Consider the following 20,420-nt stretch of genomic DNA (forward strand, 5'->3'; position numbering starts at 1 on the left):
ATTTACAACATAATAAATGTCTTTGTGACTACTACTTGATTTTGTTTCTTCTATTGTTGTGGTAAACCAAAGCTAGAGCATCACCGCCCTATGTCACATGCATCACTACAAACAAAGCAATCTTTCAAAAGATTTAAGGGAGCGTTGTTTGATTTGAACATTGTGTCTGTGTACAATAAAACCATGTCTTCTAGAGAGGAAAAAAACACACAGTGGAGAAGTTAAGTCCAGCAGTGATTTAATGAGTCTTGGAAAGGACAGAGAGTTTTCTCTCGTCTTTGGCTCTGCTCCTCGTCTCATTCCTGAGTTCACATTTCACTAACCCTGCTTCCTCATCCATGTAAACAGTTTGATCTCTGCAGGCTTCAACACCACAGTATGTTGGATTTAAACGAATCACTTCTCTATGGTTGTGTCCCAAATGGCACCCTATTCCCTGTGTAGCGCACTACCTTTGACCACAGCCCTATGGCCCCTGGTCAAAAGTAGTGCACTACATAGGGAGCCATTTTGGGACGCAGACCATGTGGAGGAATTAGTACACTGCTTTGACTCAAACCATGGAATGGGAGCACGTTTGTGTTTACTGTGAACCAAAGTAGTCTAATAATGTACAGTATGTATGCATTACTATGGCCATTCTATAGGATCACATGTACTCTGCTAGACTGTGCTGCTGTAGGTCAGATTGATGGAATAGGTACAACCACTGTCCATTGACCATCTATCTCTGCTCTGTTTGCTGTTCAGTCTAAGTCAAGTTAAATGCCTCAGACCACCAGGCCGGCTCCCTGTCATCACACACGGACACGCACACACTCGTCTAGGTTTAGTCTGGTCCCGAGACAGTTAGACATAAGCCCTATTTCTTCTTAGAGTATGACCCCAGTGCCTCTGCATAGTTTGACTTCTCCTTATCTCTATTCCCTTGTCTCTTAATGATTCTGCCCAGCAACAACACCCTTGGATCAGGTTATTAGATTGAATTTTAGCGACGTGTCCAAATAGTTTCATAATGTTTTTAAGTAAACAAATTCACCGTCCAAAGCTTTTAAACCTCTTATGGTGGCACGTTGCTCCAACTTGGTTTCAAGTTACTCTGAGTTGATTTAGGCACGTTTTTGGAACACTCTTAAAGGGGTCCTACTCCAACTATTCTCATTGTTTTTCACTCAACGATGCTAATGCTAAACTGTAACTAAGTAAATATCTTGGGTCACTGATTCACCAGGTCCATGGTACTCAACAGGTATCCATAAGAAGGTAAATGCATCATGTAGTGTAGGTGAATACTCCTAACAGGCCCATGCAGTGCTGTGCTAGTCTCAGAATTCCACAGAATGATATAGGCATCTGAAATGATGCCGAACCGCGAGCCGTCAAAAAAAAAAAAAAAAAATGCTGTAACCTGGGGACGGCATTGCGCAAGACATGAGTGGTGTGTTAAGTAAACAGTGATCGCATCAAAACATAGGGATTTGGTGGATATCCTTATTAAGTAAACATGGGAGGAGAATGTATTAACTTGGTATGGTGGAGCCTGTAACAGACTGAGGTCTGTCACCCCAATTATGATTTCCCAGGCTTGAATGAACTGGCCTACCATTTGTTTGGTTTTCATTCACCACACTCCTCACTGTAATGAAGAACACTGGCTTTATCCCTACTCCCACTATGCACCTCCGCTGCAGCTGTTTGATGTTGGATGTTTGTTTCAAGATCTGTTTCCCCCCACACAAGTTATGGTCGGTCAAGTGCAGGTCAGGGCTACATGTTCAGCTGGGGAATATCGAAATGATGCTATCACCAAAACATTTCCTACTTCAACGTTCAAGTGTCTCTACTACGAGAGATTCTTACATGGCTGACCAAACTGGCTCCTTTCGTGCACAGTTGATTTTGTCTATCTTCACCAGAGAGGTTCATGACACGCAGGTTAAAATACCAAAACCAACTGTGAACCAACTATATTAATTTGGGGACAGGTCAAAACACACATGAAACATTCAAATTCCATTTTAGCGCAATGGCTACGCAGACGCCCGCAAGCAGTTTGAAGGAAATAATTGAATAAGATGTATGTGTAAATTGATTTTGCAACACTCCCACATGCAACGCAAGCGGTTTGTTCAGCATGTTAGTGATTCACTTAGTTTTTTATTTGTATTTCCACAAGGGACATGTATAATCTATTGGTTCACTGGAGTTTGTCAAACTAATTTGGGTACTAGGATTAAATCAAGGCTTCAGTGCTGTTATTAATTTTACGGGAAAAAAATGGTTTTTCAAGGGTCAGCACTTGAGATGGTAGAGAGTAGTCTTGGGCCGTATACCATATATTGTATACCGGGGTATTTGGAAATAGCCACGGGATGGTTTTTCCATCCTGTGAATTTTTTTTTTTTTTAAAGTTTTTCAATGAATTGTCATATTTGTATCTACTTTTTAAGTAAATACCTGCAGTCAACTTGTGCAATACGTTAGGAGGTAAAGCAGATTGTGTTCTTCATTTCACCTGTCACATTATTTTACATTGAGGCTGACCGTAGTTCCCCAGAACAGTTGAGCCAGCTGTCTATCTGGTTTAACTTGCTAGTTAGCTAAGTAAGTGGCTGAATTAATAAGGAGACGGGGCATCATATAGTGTTAGCTTTCTGCCGTGTTTGAGAAGTCAAAGCTCTTTGGATGAGTTATCTGTACAGCTGCCATGGCTATTTTGATTTCCTAGATTTCCTTCCTTTTTTTTTCTCCTCTCCTTCTCGTCCCCCATCTTCTCTGAGCAGAGCAGGCAGGTCGTTGCCCTACTGTCACGTTGTGTAATGATAGAAGACAGGCGCAGGAATACAAAAATAGGGGCTTTTATTTCACTACCCAAAATAGCGTACATCATAAAAATGACGGGGACGAATCCCAAAACAAACGTGTGCGTGTGTATATACAGTTGAAGACGGAAGTTACACCTTAGCCAAATACATTTAAACTCAGTTTTTTTACAATTCCTGACATTTAATCCTAGTAAAAATGCTCTGTCTTAGGTCAGTTAGGATCACCACTTTCTTTTAAGAGTGTGAACTGTCAGAATAACAGTAGAGAGAATGATTTATTTCAGCTTTTATTTATTTCATTACATTCCCAGTGAGTCAGAAGTTTCCATACACTCAGTTAGTATTTGGTAGCATTGCCTTTAAATTGTTTAACTTAGGTCAAATGTTTCCGGTAGCCTTCCACAAGCTTCCCACAATACGTTGGGTGAATTTTGGCCCACTCCTCCTGACAGAGCTGGTGTAACTGAGTCAGGTTTGTAGGCCTTCTTGCTCGCACACGCTTCTTCAGTTCTGCCCACAAATGTTCTATAGGATTGAGGTCAGGGCTTTGTGATGGCCACTCCAATACCTTGACTTTGTTGTCCTTAAGCCATTTTACCACAACTTTGGAAGTATGCTTGGGGTCATTGTCCATTTGGAAGACCCATTTGCGACCAAGCTTTAACTTCCTGACTGATGTCTTGAGATGTTGCTTCAATATATCCACATCATTTTGCTTCTCATGATGCCATCTATCTTGTGAAGTGCACCTGTCCCTCCTGCAGCAAAGCACCCCCACATCATGATGCTGCCACCCCCGTTCTTCACGGTTGGGACGGTGTTCTTCGGCTTACAAGTCTCCCCCTTTTTCCTCAACATAACGATGGTTATTATGGCCAAACAGTTCTATTTTTTTTTTCATCAGACCAGAGAACATTTTCCCAAAAAGTACGATCTTTGTCCCCATGTGCAGTTGCAAACCGTAGTCTGGCTTTTTTATGGTGGTTTTGGAGCAGTGGCTTTTTCCATAATGAGTGGCCTTTCAGGTTATGTCAGTATAGGACTTGTTTTACTGTGGATATAGATACTTTTGTACCTGTTTCCTCCAGCATCTTCACAAGGTCCTTTGCTGTTGTTCTGGGATTGATTTGCACTTTTCGCACCAAAGTACATACATCTCTAGGTCTCCTTCCTGAGCGGTATGACTGCTGCGTGGTCCCATGGTGTTTATACTTGCGTACTATTATTTGTACAGATGAACGTGGTACATTCAGCTATTTGAAAATTGCTCCCAAGGATGAACCAGACTTGTGGATGTCTAAAAAAAAAAAAAAAAGTCTTGGCTGATTTCTTTTGATTTTCCCATGTCAAGCAAAGAGGCACTGAGTTTGAAGGTAGGCCTTGAAATACATCCACAGGTACACCTCCAATTGACTCAAATTATGTCAATTAGCCTATCAGAAGCTTCTAAAGCCATGACATAATTTTCTGGAATTTTCCAAAGCTGTTTAAAGGCACAGTCAACGTAGTGTATGTAAACTTCTGACCCACTGGAATTGTGATACAGTGAAATAATCTCTGTAAACATTTGTTGGAAAAATGACTTGTGTCATGCACAAAGTAGATGTCCTAACCGACTTGCCAAAACTATAGTTTGATAACAAGAAATTTGTGGAGTGGTTGAAAAACTAGTTTTAATGACTCCAACCTAGGTGTATGTTAACTTCTGACTTCAACTGTATATACACATACTAATCAGGGTAAATAGGAACCAGATGTGTGTAATGAGACATGACAGTCCGGGGTTGGTGGTAATGAATCCAGTTCAGTGACGCTTAGAAGGCCGGTGACGTAGACCTCCGAAGCTGGTGAACGGAATGAGCAGCAGTCCTGGGGGAATCCATGACACCTACCGACTCCATACTCCACACAGACGCAGTTTGTACACATGCTGCTCCAGTGTTGTTCCTTCAGACAAGCATTCATCAAAACCTTGTTCATTAGCACAATGTCTCTCGTTCACATTTGCTTATAAATTACCAAACTCACCAAAAATGACATTTGGTAGCTACTTTCTATATTCAGTACCAGTCGAACGTTTGGACAAACCTACTTATTCCAGAGTTTTTCTTTATTTTTACTTTTTTCTACAATGTGTATTAATAGTGACGACATCAAAACTATGAAATAACACATGGAATCATGTAGTAACCAAATAAGTGTTAAACAAATCAAAATGTATTTTATATTTGAGATTCTTCAAAGTAGCAGCTTTGCCTTGACAGCTTTGCACACTCTTGGCATTCTCTCAACAAGCTTCATGAGGTAGTCACATGGAATGCATTTCAATTAACAGGTGTGTCTTGTTAAAAGTTAATTTGTGTAATTTCTATCTTTCCTTAATGCGTTTGAACCAATCAGTTGTGTTGTGACATGGTAGGGGTGGTATACAGAAGATAGCCCTATTTGGTTAAAGACCTAGTCCATATTATGGCAAGAACAGCTCAAATAAGCAAAGAGAAATGACAGTCCACCATGACTTTAAGACATGAAGGTGAGTCAATCTGGAACATTTCAAGAACTTTGAAAGTTTCTTCAAGTGCAGTCGCAAAAACCATCAAGCGCTATGATGAAACTGGCTCTCATGAGGACCGCCACAGGAAAGGAAGACCCAGAATTACCTCTGCTGCAGAGGATAAGTTCATTAGAGTTACTACCAGTCTCTGTAATTTAAGCCCAAATAAATGCTTCACAGAGTTCAAGTAACACATCTCAACATCAACTGTTCAGAGGAGACTGCGTGAATCAGACCTTGCTTGGGCCAAGAAACACGAGCAATGGACATTAGGCCGGTGGAAATATGTCCTTTGGTCTGCTGAGTCCTCTGTGAGACACAGAGTAGGTGCACGGATGATCTCCGCATGTGTAGTTCCCACCGGAAGCATGGAGGTGTGATGGTGGGAGGGTGATTTGCTGGTGACACTGTCAGTGATTTATTTAGAATTCAAGACACACTTAACCAGCATGGCTACCACGGCGTTCTGCAGCGATATGCCGATCACAGGACAATGACCCAACACACCTCCAGGCTGTGTAAGGGCTATTTGATGGAGAGTGATGGAGTGCTGCTTCAGATGACCTGGCCTCCACAATCACCCAACCTCAACCCAATTGAGATGGTTTGGGATGAGTTGTACCGCAGAGTAAGGGAAAAGCAGCCAACAAGTGCTCAGCATATTTTGGAACTCTTTCAAGACTGTTGGAAAAGCATTCCAGGAGAAGCTGGTTGAGAGAATGCCAAGAGTGTGCAAAGCTGTCATCAAGGCAAAGGGTGGCTGCTTTGAAGAATCTCATGTATAAAATATATTTTGATTTGGTTTATCACTTTTTAGGTTACTAAACTAAGCAAAAAAGAAACATCCCTTTTTCAGGACCTTGTCTTTCAAAGATAATTTGTAAAAATCAAATTAACTTCACAGATCTTCCATTTCTGTTAGTCACATGTCTGTGGAACTTGTTCAGTTTGTCTCAGTTGTTCATACAAATATTTACACATGTTAAGTTTGCTGAAAATAAATGCAGTTGACAGTGAGAGGACGTTTCTTTTTTTGCTGAGTTTACATGATTCCTTTGTGTTATTTCATAGTTGTGATGTCTTGACTATTGTCCTACAATGTATAACCACTTTGTGTACTAAACCGGTAATACCGAAAATCCCGGGATGTCAGTCCTCGGCCTAGTCAGTGTGTCTGCCCCATCAAGCTGATAAACTGAAGTAGGCCCAGTCTGCTGACTGTCTGTTCTGTCTCCTGTCCAGTCTGAAGGAGGCCCAGTCTGTTGACTGTCTGTTTTGTCTCCTGTCCAGTCTGAAGGAGGCCCAGTCTGTTGACTGTCTGTTTTGTCTCCTGTCCAGTCTGAAGGAGGCCCAGTCTGTTGACTGTCTGTTTTGTCTCCTGTCCAGTCTGAAGGAGGCCCAGTCTGTTGACTGTCTGTTTTGTCTCCTGTTCAGTCTGCAGGAGGCTCAGTCAGTGCTGCTAAAGAAGGCATTGGCCCGTGGGGGCCGAGGCGACAAGATGACCTCCATCCTGATGAAACACATCGAGACAGAGCGGAAGAAGCTTCAGTCAGCCTCACCGTCAGACCTACAGGACACCCGGACCACCAGTGTCAAGAGCTTCCACACCCAGAAGGGCCAGTACACCATCCACGTGAGCCCACCTGCAGGTGAGTACAGACAGGCTCTTCACTTAGACCCCCAGCCTCTCTTACTTTGACCACACTATGTGCTGATAATGTAGGTTGTTGTGATGAGTAATATGATAATGGTCAAGGCAGCAAATGATCAGATATCATATTGTGTCAGGCTCCTGCTTGTTGTGATTAACAGGGTGTTGATATGGAATGCTTTGCTCCCAGTGGTCTGGTGGTGACAAAGTAATGCGTTTTAGAATGGATATCGTGTTGGTACACCTATGAACATAGCATGGAATTTTCCATGAAAACTTACCACATCATGAACAAAACGCCCTGATGTTATTTGAATGATTTAGCCCATTTCCTAGTTGTTTACACTTAGGGAATGGGATAAGGTTATCGGTGAGTAGATGCGAGTTTCAGAGCAGTACGGACCCTGATAACCCATTGTGACCAATCCCTGCCCATGTTTTCCTTGGCCCACTGGCATAGGTACAGTAATGGCCCAGATGATAAACAATGTTTAACTAATGGGATCCCCCAAATCTCCTGCCCCTATGACCTCATGGCATGTTGAAATGGCTTTCTGTGGTGGTGGATGGGAACCAACCTAATCTAAAGGGTGAAACTGGCATATTATTCACGAGGGCGGACACAATCTCCCACAACGTCTGTGGCACCAGTGACCTATGAGATGTTCCAGTCCCTTTAGCTCAGATTTTAACTCCATAGTACCGGAATCTAACAGGAGAAAATTACCTGTTTGCAACTGGCATTAGTTTGCCTGCCATAATATGTAGAACCATGCTTTAGTTTATGTACTGAATGTACTTCAAGTTGTCTGGTGTGATATTCATTTTTAGATGCGACACTAAGCTCTGACAACTTTACACTACTGATTTGTAGGGTAGTGTAATGGTCACTCAGTGCTATTCAAGACATGATCTCATAGCAAAATAGCACATTAGTTGCACTTACCCAACACCACAAGCAAGAGCACTATATTTCTCTCAGCAACCTGGTTTGCTTTTAACAGTGTAAGGCCCATTCTAAGTATTGTACAGTTGTGTCTATATACCACTACTGTGCCCTACTCTTTTAATATCCAATAGGTGACCGTCACTCGAACAGAGCATGTTGTCGCGCATGGAAAGAGAGAGTATGACTCTATAATGCTTGATTTTCCCCTCAAAACCCAATTTAAATGTCTGCTATAAAGCTTTAATCCAAGTTTCCAAGTCAGAGGAGTAAGGGTCAGGTTTGAAATTTTTTCCTATTTTCCAGAAGTGAGACAATGCCTTGAACATTTGGAGTAATCTGTCATTCCACAAGAGCTGAGGGTCCTGTTTTGTTGTGTCCCCTGACCTCTTTAAGTACCCAGGCACTTTGAGGTTTTTTTCCTGCAAATGTTTGTGTAAGAGGTCCTTCTCTAAATTCCTCCATCGGTTTAATAGCGTTAGTACTTTCCCCCCCTCGTCTCTTGAGTGGCAAGCAGGAGCATTGTGTATGAATAAAGCCATTGTAAGCACAAGAGAAATAATTCATTCCCCCTCCCTTTGCAATCCCCTATAGGCTAAGATTTGACCCGGCCATTGACCAATGAAGTGATCTTCTTTTAAATTGTATTTTTACCTTTATTTAACTAGGCAAGTCAGTTAAGAACAAATTCTTATTTGCAATGACCCGTTTTGTCCTCCCTGTCATTTCAGTTTTCGCACCTGTCAATCACACTTGGTAATCTCACTAAAGAAACTTAATTTTAAAACAGACAAAGAATTAGCACACCCCATTTAAGGGCCAAAGTCTGCTATGTAATGTGGACAGTTATTTCCAATCGTTCAATCTCTTCATAATGTTGATCTGCTGTTTCGCCTTGAACCTGATTAAAACAAGTCTGGAGAAAAACCCTGCAAACATAAAGGCCCTCCAGGACCAACTTTAAAGGCCATTGCCAAAGGCCACCATCTCTCACACAGACGTATACACACTCAACCTAAAAATAAAGAAATGTAATAATTTATCTGAGCAAACCAGAAACCTTTCAATATATAAATTCAAACAATACTTTAAAAGCATTTAAATATAATACATAGGAAAGTTGTGCTGGACTATGGTAGATGAAGAATCAATCTATATTTTTAGACTGTTAGAGTATTTTCCATGTTCAATATGTCAGTGTATTATTTGTCTGTAACAGTGTGTGTGAAAATGTGATTGTATTTTAATGTTTAAGGACTCTTGGAAGGTTAGACCAAATGAGGACTAAAATAAATCCAAATCAAATCAAACCTCCATAAAGATAAACCACACACACACACACACACACACACACACACACACACACACACACACACACACACACACACACACACACACACACACACACACACACACACACACACACACACACACACACACACACACACAGAGTATAACACTTCAGTTCCATTCTTGATACTTTACAGAGCCACTAGACTGATTGATAGTATTTTGGTAGCTGTTGCTTCCATGCGTGGAGGGGCAATCTGTTGTACATGGAGCAGAGCTTCCTGTTTTGTAATTGGAATAATACTCCTATCTGTAGAAAATGTGGATGCGTGTGTGTGTGTGTGAGTAGGACAGGACTGGTCTTGACAACTGGCAGAGGGATTGAGTGCACTGAGACAGAGACTCAGGCTGCACTAAACGTCCTGCACGGTGAAATGTTGCGTTCGGATTCGTACAATTTACTGGCTATTTAACAGCTTTTTACTACAGTTCCAGACAAAAGTTTGGACACACCTATTCATTCAAGGGCTTTTCTTTATTTTTACTATTTTATACATTTCAGAATAATAGTGAAGACATCAAAACTATGAAATAACACATATGGAATCATGTAGTAACCAAAAAAGTGTTAAACGAATCAAAATATATTTGAGATTTGAGATTCTTCAAAGTAGCCACCCTTTGCCTTGATGACAGCTTTGCACACTCTTGGCATTCTCTCAATCAGCTTCATAAGATAGTCACCTGGAATGCATTTCAATTAACAGGTGTGTCTTGTTAAAAGATCATTTGTGTAATTTCTTAACCTTAATGCATTTGAGCCAATCAGTTCTGTTGTGACAAGGTAGGGTTGGTATACAGAAGCTAGCCCTATTTGGTAAAAGACAGAGTCCATATTATGGAAAGAACAGCTCAAATAAGCAAAGAGAAACAACAGTCCGTTATTACTTTTAAGACATGAAGGTCAGTCAATGCAGAACATTTTAAGAACTTTGAAAGTTTCTTCAAGTGCAGTCGCAAAAACCATCAATCGCTATGATGAAACTGGCTCTCATGAGGACCGCCACAGGAAAGGAAGACCCACAGTTAACTCTGCTCCAGAGGATAAGTTCATTAGAGTTACCAGCCTCAGAAATTGCAGCCCAAATAAATGCTTCAGAGTTCAAGTAACAGACACATCTCAACATCAACTGTTCAGAGGAGACTGCGTGAATCAGACTTTCGTGGTCGAATTGCTGCAAGAAAAACACTACTAAAGGACACCAATAAGAAGAAGAGACTTGCTTGGGCCAGGAAACACGAGCAATTAACACTAGACCGGTGGAAATCTGTCCTTTGGTCTGATGAGTACAAATATGACATTTTTGGTTCCAACCGCCATGTCTTTGTGAGACGCAGAGTAGGTGAACGGATGATCTCCCCATGTGTGGTTCCCATCGTGAATCATGGAGGAGGAGGTGTGATGGTGTGGGGGTGCTTTGCTGGTAACACTGTCAGTGTTTTTTATAACTAACATGGCTACCATAGCATTCTGCTGCGATACGCCATCCCATCTGGTTTGAGCTTAGTGGGACTATCATTTGTTTTTCAACAGGACAATGACCCAAAACACACCAAGAGGCTTTGTAAGGGCTATTTGATCAAGAAGGAGAGTGATGGAGTGCTGCATCAGATGACCTGGCCTCCACAATCACCCTACCTCAACCCAATTGAGATGGTTTGGGATGAGTTGGACCGCAGAGTGAAGGAAATGCAGCCAACTAGTGCTCAGCATATGTGGAAACTCCTTTAAGACTGTTGGGAAAGCATTTCAGGTGAAGCTGGTTGAGAGAATTCCAAGAGTGTGCAAAGCTGTCATCAAGGCAAAATTTGGCTACTTTGAGGAATCTAAAATCTAAAATATACTTTGAATTGTTTAACACTTTTTTTTGTTTACTACTTGATTCCATATGTGTTATTTTGTCATTTTGATGTCTTCACTATTATTCTACAATGTAGAAAATAGTAAAAAATAAAGAAAAACCCTTGAATGAGTAGGTGTTTCCAAACTTTTGACTGGTACTGTATAGCTAATAATTACCAACCTTGGAGCATTTTTATGGCAGTATTTGAAAGGTTATAAGTGAATACTAATTGGACTACAGTTTTTCCACCTGCTAATATCCCTAATAAAACACTCAAAAAGGAGGCAAAACAACCTGCTGTGACCTCATTGACCCGTACTAGAAAACATTGTGAACACCTGTCCTGAGCAGACACCAATACCTCCTCCTCCCCCAGCAAGACAGGAACACACAGTCCAGACCCAGACGGCTCGTCCCAGCGGTAGCATGGTAATTTACTGTTTGTCCTAGCCTACACCAAGGCCCTCCCCTCTCTCTTTCTGGCAGTGTATCCCAGCCTCCAAGTCCTGGCCCAGAATGACGCACCATGTTGCGCTACAGGTGCGGATCAGACCAGTGGTCCAATGCCTCCACAGGTGGTTCAGACACTTCATATAAGGGATGACCATTGACCACAGTACCTTTGTACCTGTAGTTTCTTTCATATTTTTTTGTTTGTAGCAGACGCTCTTATCCAGAGCGACTTACAGGAGCAATTAGGGTTAAGTGCCTTGCTCAAGGGCACGTCGACAGAACCTCCAGGATTCAAATCAGCAACCTTTCAGTTACTGGCCCAACGCTCTAACCACTAGGCTACCAGTTCTCTCTGGGTTCTAGTTTGGTCCATTCCCATGAGCTATATTACGTCATTCTCCCAGATTTGTTGATGACCCATATAAGCTTCAAGTCAAACATAACCCTTTCAGTACTTAACCTTACCAAGCCTTTGATGTGGTCTAGGGCCTTTTGTGAAGTTGACTGGCGCATGCCTCGCTCGCTGTCCTCACATGTCTTACAGGTTTTATACTGATGTAGTAATACTGGTGAAACTGGAGATATGGTCTGTAATGGGGCACCTGTGTTTGAGCCCAGTCCAACGCAGCTGTTTGTCTTCCAAACTCAACAAGGAATTTCTGCTTAGCTTTGTTTCGGGGTTAATTATAAGTGAATATAAAGAACACGTCATGTTTGTAAATCTAACGACCATACAGTTTTAGCTAATAACTTTTTGACATTACAATGAATTTCTTTGTCAATTGGTTTTATATTTTCCATTCTTTACCATTCCTTTCCTAGCTAAATAATGAGGTGTTTCCATCAACCTCCTTTTTTCAAATGGGGTTGGGATGTTTCCGGGGTTTATATTCATGAATGACCATAAAAGGATGATTTAACATTTGTCTCCTATAGTTTTCTCAGGTAGTGAAAGTGATGTGATTTCACCCTTGATGGCCTACAGGTCCAAGTGCTTACAGCGGTAAGAGTGATGTGAGCCAGTGCAACGTGGAGCACGTGGATGGCACGTGCACGTTTCTTTCCACTGTTGCTCAGGCGTGAGCTGGCTCGGCAGGGCAACAGGTTTAATGCACATTGTGTATGTCACAGAAGAGCCTGTGGGGCTTGTGAAATGACATCTCTGAAAATGTGTAGCAAAAGGAAAATAATTTCCCTCCTCTTCCCCCCTGCCTTATGAGCAGAAAGAGAGAGATGACTTCACCACCACAGTTTACAATGCCAGCGAGGACCTGAAACTCAAACCTTGCCTCACCCCCCCAAGCCCTCCTTGTGGTCTCTTCCTCAGATGACAGGACGGTCCATGTTATGAAACTAGAGGGGGGAGTGGGGAGTATAAGGAAAAGGAGGGAAACAAAACAGATTACGGTTACAGCATAACGGTAGGGCACAGAGACATGGTCAGGGGCTGCAGTGAAGAGTTAACAGTACAGGGTGATGGATTGGATCCCTTATAAACATTGTGTTTGGAGGCTCGACCAGAGCATTCTCGCTATACTGATTCCAATTAAGTGGACAGGCACTAAGAAAGCTTTTAAAAAACACACTTGTGCGGGTGCTTCTCTCGTCAGTTCCTCATTTCTTGGGTTGGTGTGTTTAGGAAAAAAGGAAAGGAAGCGTTGGGTCTGTTCTTTTTTTTTCTTCCTTTCCCTCCTCGTCCTGCGCCAGTTGCAAGAGAGAGTGTGATTGAACAAAGCGTACGAGTAAGCGTGGAGTTCACTGGCCTTCTCTCACATCTCTTCCTGCCGTACTTGGCAGCTCTTCTCCTGGATCTCTGTGGTGTCTCTTCTCCGTGGGATGCATCGGCAGTAATCGGAAGGCACCATGCTCCAGCTCAGACCCAGTTTCAGGCTCCTACCGCTGCTCTACCTCTGCTTCGTCTTCTTCCCCCTTCCAGCCAGAAACCAGACCGCCGGCCACCGAGGAGGAACAGCAGCAGGAAGGAGAGGAGCTGAGCGCATCAAGGTGCTCTTCACCCCGACCGTCTGCAAGGTGCGCTGCACCCAGGGACGCTGCACCAACTTTTGCGAGCAGGGCAATGTGACCGCTCTCTACATCAGTGAACAGGGGGACCGGGCTGCGGTGGGACCGGGCTTCAGAGTCTGTAAGTTATCTCATTTCTTACCTCTGTTTACCATCTCTCTCTGTACGCATGCAGTATACTGTAGTCTCTCCTAGCCATAAGTAGCCAGAGGAGTCACTGAGACCTCCCACTCTGGGGTCCAGACAGAGTGACATTAGGAGTAAGCCACTGGGACTGATGAGCTGGAGGTGTGGTTGTAGCATCACTGTGATTTTTAGGTCAGTGGTGGAGACAGGTTTGGGAGAATGGTATGGGTTAGACCTTAAATGTGGACAGGTTGGAGGAATGAGAGAGTAGCCCCTTGGCTATGCTGGCCTCCTTTACAGGTATTCACACCGTCTTGAGAGGCGACCATCCAGACATGTGCATACAGTGTATATTTACCAAGGCTCAGAGCCCATCCTTACATGAGATCCACCTCAAATAGTGACGTGTGTGTGTGAGGGGGATAGGCAAAAACAGAAAGATTGTCTCCCTTCCAGCACCTTGAAAAATATATGACCAAACATCAGGGTTAATGTACTCTTTGATGGATCCATTCTACATGCCAGCGAATCTCTGTCTCCTCTGACTGTGTGTGTGAATGTGTGATCTTATGACAGTGAATAATTTGTTCTTTGGATGTTCTTTGCGTGTATTCTGTCTGTTGCCATATTAATAGTGTTGCCATCTGTATGGGCAAGACAGACAGAGAGCTATCCGCTATCTGGTCTCAGACCAACCATGAAACATTACGACTTGTTTTCTTTAAAGATAATGGTCCATATTTCCATAGAAATTACACTGAACAAATATATAAACGCAACATGCAGCAATTGAAAGATTTGACTGCGTTACAGTTCATATATGGAAATCAGTCAATTTAAATAAATTCATTAGGCCCTAATCTATAGATTTTACATGACTGGGAATACAGATATGCATCTGTTGGTTACAGATACCTTTAAAAAAGGTAGGGGCATGGACCAAAAAAACAGTCAGTATTTGGTGTGACCACCATTTGCCTAATGCAGCGCCACACATCTCTTTTGCATAGAGTTGATCAGGCAGTTGATTGTGGCCTGTGGAATGTTGTCCCACTCCTCTTCAATAGCTGTGCGAAGTTGCTGGATATTGGTGGGAACTGGAACACGCTGTCGTACATGTCAATCCAGAGCATCTCAAACGTGCTCAATGGGTGACATGTCTGGTGAGTATGCAGGCCATGGAAGAACTGGGACATTCTCAGCTTCCAGGAATTGTGTACAGATCCTTGCGACATGGGACTGTGCATTGTCATTATGAATGGTACGATAATGGGCCTCGGGATCTTGTCACAGTATCTCTGTGCATTCAAATTGCCATCGATAAAATGCAATTGTGTTCGTTGTCTGTAGCTTATGCCTGCCCATAGCTATCCAAGTGGCTGGTCTCAGACGATCCCGCAGGTGAAGAAGCCGGATGTGGAGGTCCTGGGCTGGCGTGGCTACACTTTGTCTGAGGTTGTGAGGCCGGTTGGACATACTGCCAAATTCTCTAAAATTACGTTGGAGGCTGCTCATGGTAGAGCAATTAACATTAAATTCTCAGACAACAGTTCTGGTGGACATTCCTGCAGTCAGCATGCCAATTGCATGCTCCATCAAAATTTGATGTGGTATTGTTGTTTGACACAACTGCATATTTTAGAGTGACCTTTTAGTCTCCCTGGCACAAGGTGCACCTGTGTAATGTTCATGCTGTTTTAATCAGCTTCTTGATATGCCACACGTGTCAGGTGGATGGATTATCTTGGCAAAGGAGAAATGCTCACTAACAGGGATGTAAACAAATTTATTCACCAAATTTGAGAGAAATCACCTTTTTGTGCATATGGAACATTTCTGAGATCTTTTATTTCATGGGACCAACACTTTACATGTTGTGTTTATATTTTAGTTCAGTATACATTCCATATCTGACTTTCCCTTCAAGTCATTTTGACGGAAGTTATTCAAGTGTGCCTCTAGCGACCCACATTGAGACTCTGGGCATGCCAGAGAAGACATGAGAAAAATAGTTTTGTAGGACAGTTGGATTCAGCCGATTCTCTGTTGTTTGTTGTTGCTGAGTGTCAAGAAGACGCACAAGCCCAGTCTCCTACTGTATATCACTGCTCTCACACTTAACCCCAAGCCCAGTCTCCTACTGTATATCACTGCTCTCACACTTAACCCCAAGCCCAGTCTCCTACTGTATATCACTGCTCTCACACTTAACCCCAAGCCCAGTCTCCTACTGTATATCACTGCTCTCACACTTAACCCCAAGCCCAGTCTCCTACTGTATATCACTGCTCTCACACTTAACCCCAAGCCCAGTCTCCTACTGTATATCACTGCTCTCACACTTAACCCCAAGCCCAGTCTCCTACTGTATATCACTGCTCTCACACTTAACCCCAAGCCCAGTCTCCTACTGTATATCACTGCTCTCACACTTAACCCCAAGCCCAGTCTCCTACTGAATATCACTGCTCTCACACTTAACCCCAAGCCCAGTCTCCTACTGTATATCACTGCTCTCACACTTAACCCCAAGCCCAGTCTCCTACTGTATATCACTGCTCTCACACTTAACCCCAATCCCAGTCTCCTACTGTATATCACTGCTCTCACACTTAACCCCAAGCCCAGTCTCCTACTGTATATCACTGCTCTCACACTTAACCCCAAGCCCAGTCTCCTACTGTATATCACTGCTCTCACACTTAACCCCAAGCCCAGTCTCCTACTGTATATCACTGCTCTCACACTTAACCCCAAGCCCAGTCTCCTACTGTATATCACTGCTCTCACACTTAACCCCAAGCCCAGTCTCCTACTGTATATCACTGCTCTCACACTTAACCCCAATCCCAGTCTCCTACTGTATATCACTGCTCTCAACATGCAGGTGCACAGAGGAGATATATCATGAGGTCTTAAACCACATGCAGGGTTATATTCATGCTCCGTGCCAGAAAGAAAATACAGGGGAGGAAATAAAGTGGTATTCTTACCGCCCCTCCCCCTTCTCTCTCACAATCTCTCTTTATATACAGTGGGGAGAACAAGTATTTGATACACTGCCAATTTTGCAGGTTTTCCTACTTACAAAGCATGGAGATGTCTGTAATTGTTATCATAGGTACACTTCAACTGTGCGAGACGGAATCTAAAACAAAAATCCAGAAAATCACATTGTATGATTTTTAAGTAATTAATTTGCATTTTATTGCATGACATAAGTATTTGATCACCTACCAACCAGTAAGAATTCCGGCTCTCACAGACCTGTTAGTTTTTCTTTAAGAAGCCCTCCTGTTCTCCACTCGTTACCTGTATTAACTGCACCTGTTTGAACTCGTTACCTGTATAAAAGACACCTGTCCACACACTCAATCAAACAGACTCCAACCTCTCCACAATGGCCAAGGCCAGAGAGCTGTGTAAGGACATCAGGGATAAAATTGTAGACCTGCACAAGGCTGGGATGGGCTACAGGACAATAGGCAAGCAGCTTGGTGAGAAGGCAACAACTGTTGAATTATTAGAAAATGGAAGAAGTTCAAGATGACGGTCAATCACCCTCGGTCTGGGGCTCCATGCAAGATCTCACCTCGTAGGGCATCAATGATCATGAGGAAGGTGAGGGATCAGCCCAGAACTACACCGCAGGACCTGGTCAATGACCTGAAGAGAGCTGGGACCACAGTCTCAAAGAAAACCATTAGTAACACACTACGCCGTCATGGATTAAAATCCTGCAGCGCACGCAAGGTCCCCCTGCTCAAGCCAGCGCATGTCCAGGCCCGTCTGAAGTTTGCCAATGACCATCTGGATGATCCAGAGGAGGAATGGGAGAAGGTCATGTGGTCTGATGAGACAAAAATAGAGCTTTTTGGTCTAAACTCCACTCGCCGTGTTTGGAGGAAGAAGTAGGATGAGTACAACCCCAAGAACACCATCCCAACCGTGAAGCATGGAGGTGGAAACATCATTCTTTGGGGATGCTTTTCTGCAAAGGGGACAGGACGACTGCACCGTATTGAGGGGAGGATGGATGGGGCCATGTATCGCGAGATCTTGGCCAACAACCTCCTTCCCTCAGTAAGAGCATTGAAGATGGGTCGTGGCTAGCTCTTCCAGCATGACAACGACCCAAAGCCAGGGCAACTAAGGAGTGGCTCCGTAAGAAGCATCTCAAGGTCCTGGAGTGGCCTAGCCAGTCTCCAGACCTGAACCCAATAGAACATCTTTGGAGGGAGCTGAAAGTCCGTATTGCCCAGCGACAGCCCCGAAACCTGAAGGATCTGGAGAAGGTCTGTATGGAGGAGTGGGCCAAAATCCCTGCTGCAGTGTGTGCAAACCTGGTCAAGAACTACAGGAAACGTATGATCTCTGTAATTGCAAACAAAGGTTTCTGTACCAAATATTAAGTTCTGCTTTTCTGATGTATCAAATACTTACAGTGGGGCAAAAAAGTATTTAGTCAGCCACCAATTGTGCAAGTTCTCCCACTTAAAAAGATGAGAGAGGCCTGTAATTTTCATCATAGGTACACTTCAACTATGACAGACAAAATGAAAAAAAACAATCCAGAAAATCACATTGTAGGATTTTTAATGAATTTATTTGCAAATTATGGTGGAAAATAAGTATTTGGTCACCTACAAACAAGCAAGATTTCTGGCTCTCACAGACCTGTAACTTCTTCTTTAAGAGGCTCCTCTGTCCTCCACTCATTACATGTATTAATGGCACCTGTTTGAACTTGAACTTCATGTTTGTAAGTAGAAAAACCTGCAAAATCGGCAGTGTATCAAATACTTGTTCTCCCCACTGTATCTCTCTCTCTCTCTCACCAGCTCTCTCTCTCTCACCTTCTCTCTCTCTCTCTCTCTCTCTCTCTCTCTCTCTCTCTCTCTCTCTCTCTCTCTCACCATCTTTCTCTCTCTCTCACCATCTCTCTCTCTCTCTCTCTCTCCTTCTCTCACCATCTCTCTCACCATCTCTCTCTCTCTCTCACCATCTCTCTCACCATCTCTCTCACCATCTCTCTCTCACCATCTCTCTCTCTCTCTCCCTTAGCCTCTTTATGTATTCACCCTTCCTCTTGATCTTGTTGCCCAGTTTGTTGTAATCCTGCGTTAATCACTTCTGTAATTCGGAGTGCAACTTCTTTACACACTCACTACCTCCTAGACTGAGCCGTTAAGACAGACCGACACACAACTCCAAATACATCCTGGGATTAAGTGGAGATTAGCTGCATTTGTTCAGTAATAAAACTACATTTCAGTGACCAGACCACGGCTGCCTCGTGTCTGGCTAATCCGAGAGATTGTGTGTTTTTGTCTGTGTTTTGATACGCTGGGCCAGAATGATTGTACTTTCTCATAGTTTCTGAACAAGCCTTAGTTTTATGTTCTGAGCCAGAGTGCCTTAACCCTTCATGGGGGCCTTCTAGATGTTTGATAGTTGAGATGAGAGGAGTTAGTTGCATAATGTTTGGAAATTATGGACGGACACGACTAGGGCCGTTGCGCATTTTATTTTTATTGATTTATTTAACTTTTTATTTAACTAGGTAGGTCAGTTAATTAAGAACAAATTCTTATTTACAATGACGGCCTACAAAAAGGCAAAAGGCCTGCGGGTACAGGGGCTGGGATTTTTTATTTATTTATTTGTATTTTATTTAACCTTTATTTAACTATGCAAATCAGTTAAGAACAAATTCTTATTTACAATGACGGCCAATCCCGGCCAAACCCGGACGACGCTGAGCCAATTGTGCGCTGCCCTATGGGACTCCCAATCATGGCCAGATGTGATGAAGACACCACAACACAGAGAGACCTAAGACAACAAAATAGCATGGTATATGAAGCTAATCACAGCCACGTGTTTCCTGTACTAGCATCATGTGCATCAGTGCTGGCTTGTTACCATCATCACATCATTTATATAACAACCTCTGGTTTAGAGGGGGTGGGAATGAATGCACAAGATGACCATGTGATGTCATGCTTAAAATGACTGCCTTGAAGATGGCTCTTGAATTACCTAGATTATATAATATCGAAGTAAACTTGGAGTCACACGATGACATATTGTGTGGTCCTCCCACTACGTCGGGAAAGCATGCAATTTATCAGGCAACAGATGAAATAAGTGATGATGAACTTCACAGGGTGGTGAAAGTGCTCGGTGATGAGCTTGATGCTCCTTTCCAATAAATATCCAGGGTCTTATTCTGGTGACATGATAATGACGCTTGGCTGTCGTTTGACAAATAAAAATGATCTTGTTCTTTTGTCCATAAAATCTCATCATGTAGGCTATACGTGTGCTCTAGCCAACAGCGTGCAGATAGCGCGCAACATTCTTGGTGAGAAAATCATCAGTAGAGTTGAATGCACAGAAACTCATTTAACTTTTCTTTTTTTTCTTCTCTCGGTACGTCGGAATTTAACCGCAAAATGTATTTTTACGTGCACTACGTCATCACGTACAGCCTTTTATCTGCAAAAAGTACATTTGATGGAAACACATCTCTGGTGGAAAATGTGCATATTGTTTTCATGCGGATTTTTGAATATTATCATTCAAATCTGTCGCCTATTGGATGTAAACCTAGCTAATGTAAATAGCCCGGGTAGGCATTTGATTA

At 42.9% G+C, this 20,420-nt stretch overlaps 1 protein-coding gene across 1 annotated transcript in view; it reads left to right on the forward strand.

The window, feature by feature from the left end:
- Positions 1 to 20,420, forward strand: part of LOC139547742 (latent-transforming growth factor beta-binding protein 4-like) — a 75,656-nt gene that overhangs the window by 13,858 nt on the left and 41,378 nt on the right. Inside the window, exons 4-5 of the mRNA XM_071356772.1 lie at positions 6,814 to 7,028; positions 13,560 to 13,766. Of these exons, the coding sequence (XP_071212873.1) occupies positions 6,814 to 7,028; positions 13,560 to 13,766 (422 nt within the window). The remainder of the gene's footprint in view (positions 1 to 6,813; positions 7,029 to 13,559; positions 13,767 to 20,420) is intronic.

Source organism: Salvelinus alpinus, chromosome 21 (genome assembly GCF_045679555.1).
Source record: "Salvelinus alpinus chromosome 21, SLU_Salpinus.1, whole genome shotgun sequence".
Classification (NCBI taxonomy): Eukaryota; Metazoa; Chordata; class Actinopteri; order Salmoniformes; family Salmonidae; genus Salvelinus; species Salvelinus alpinus.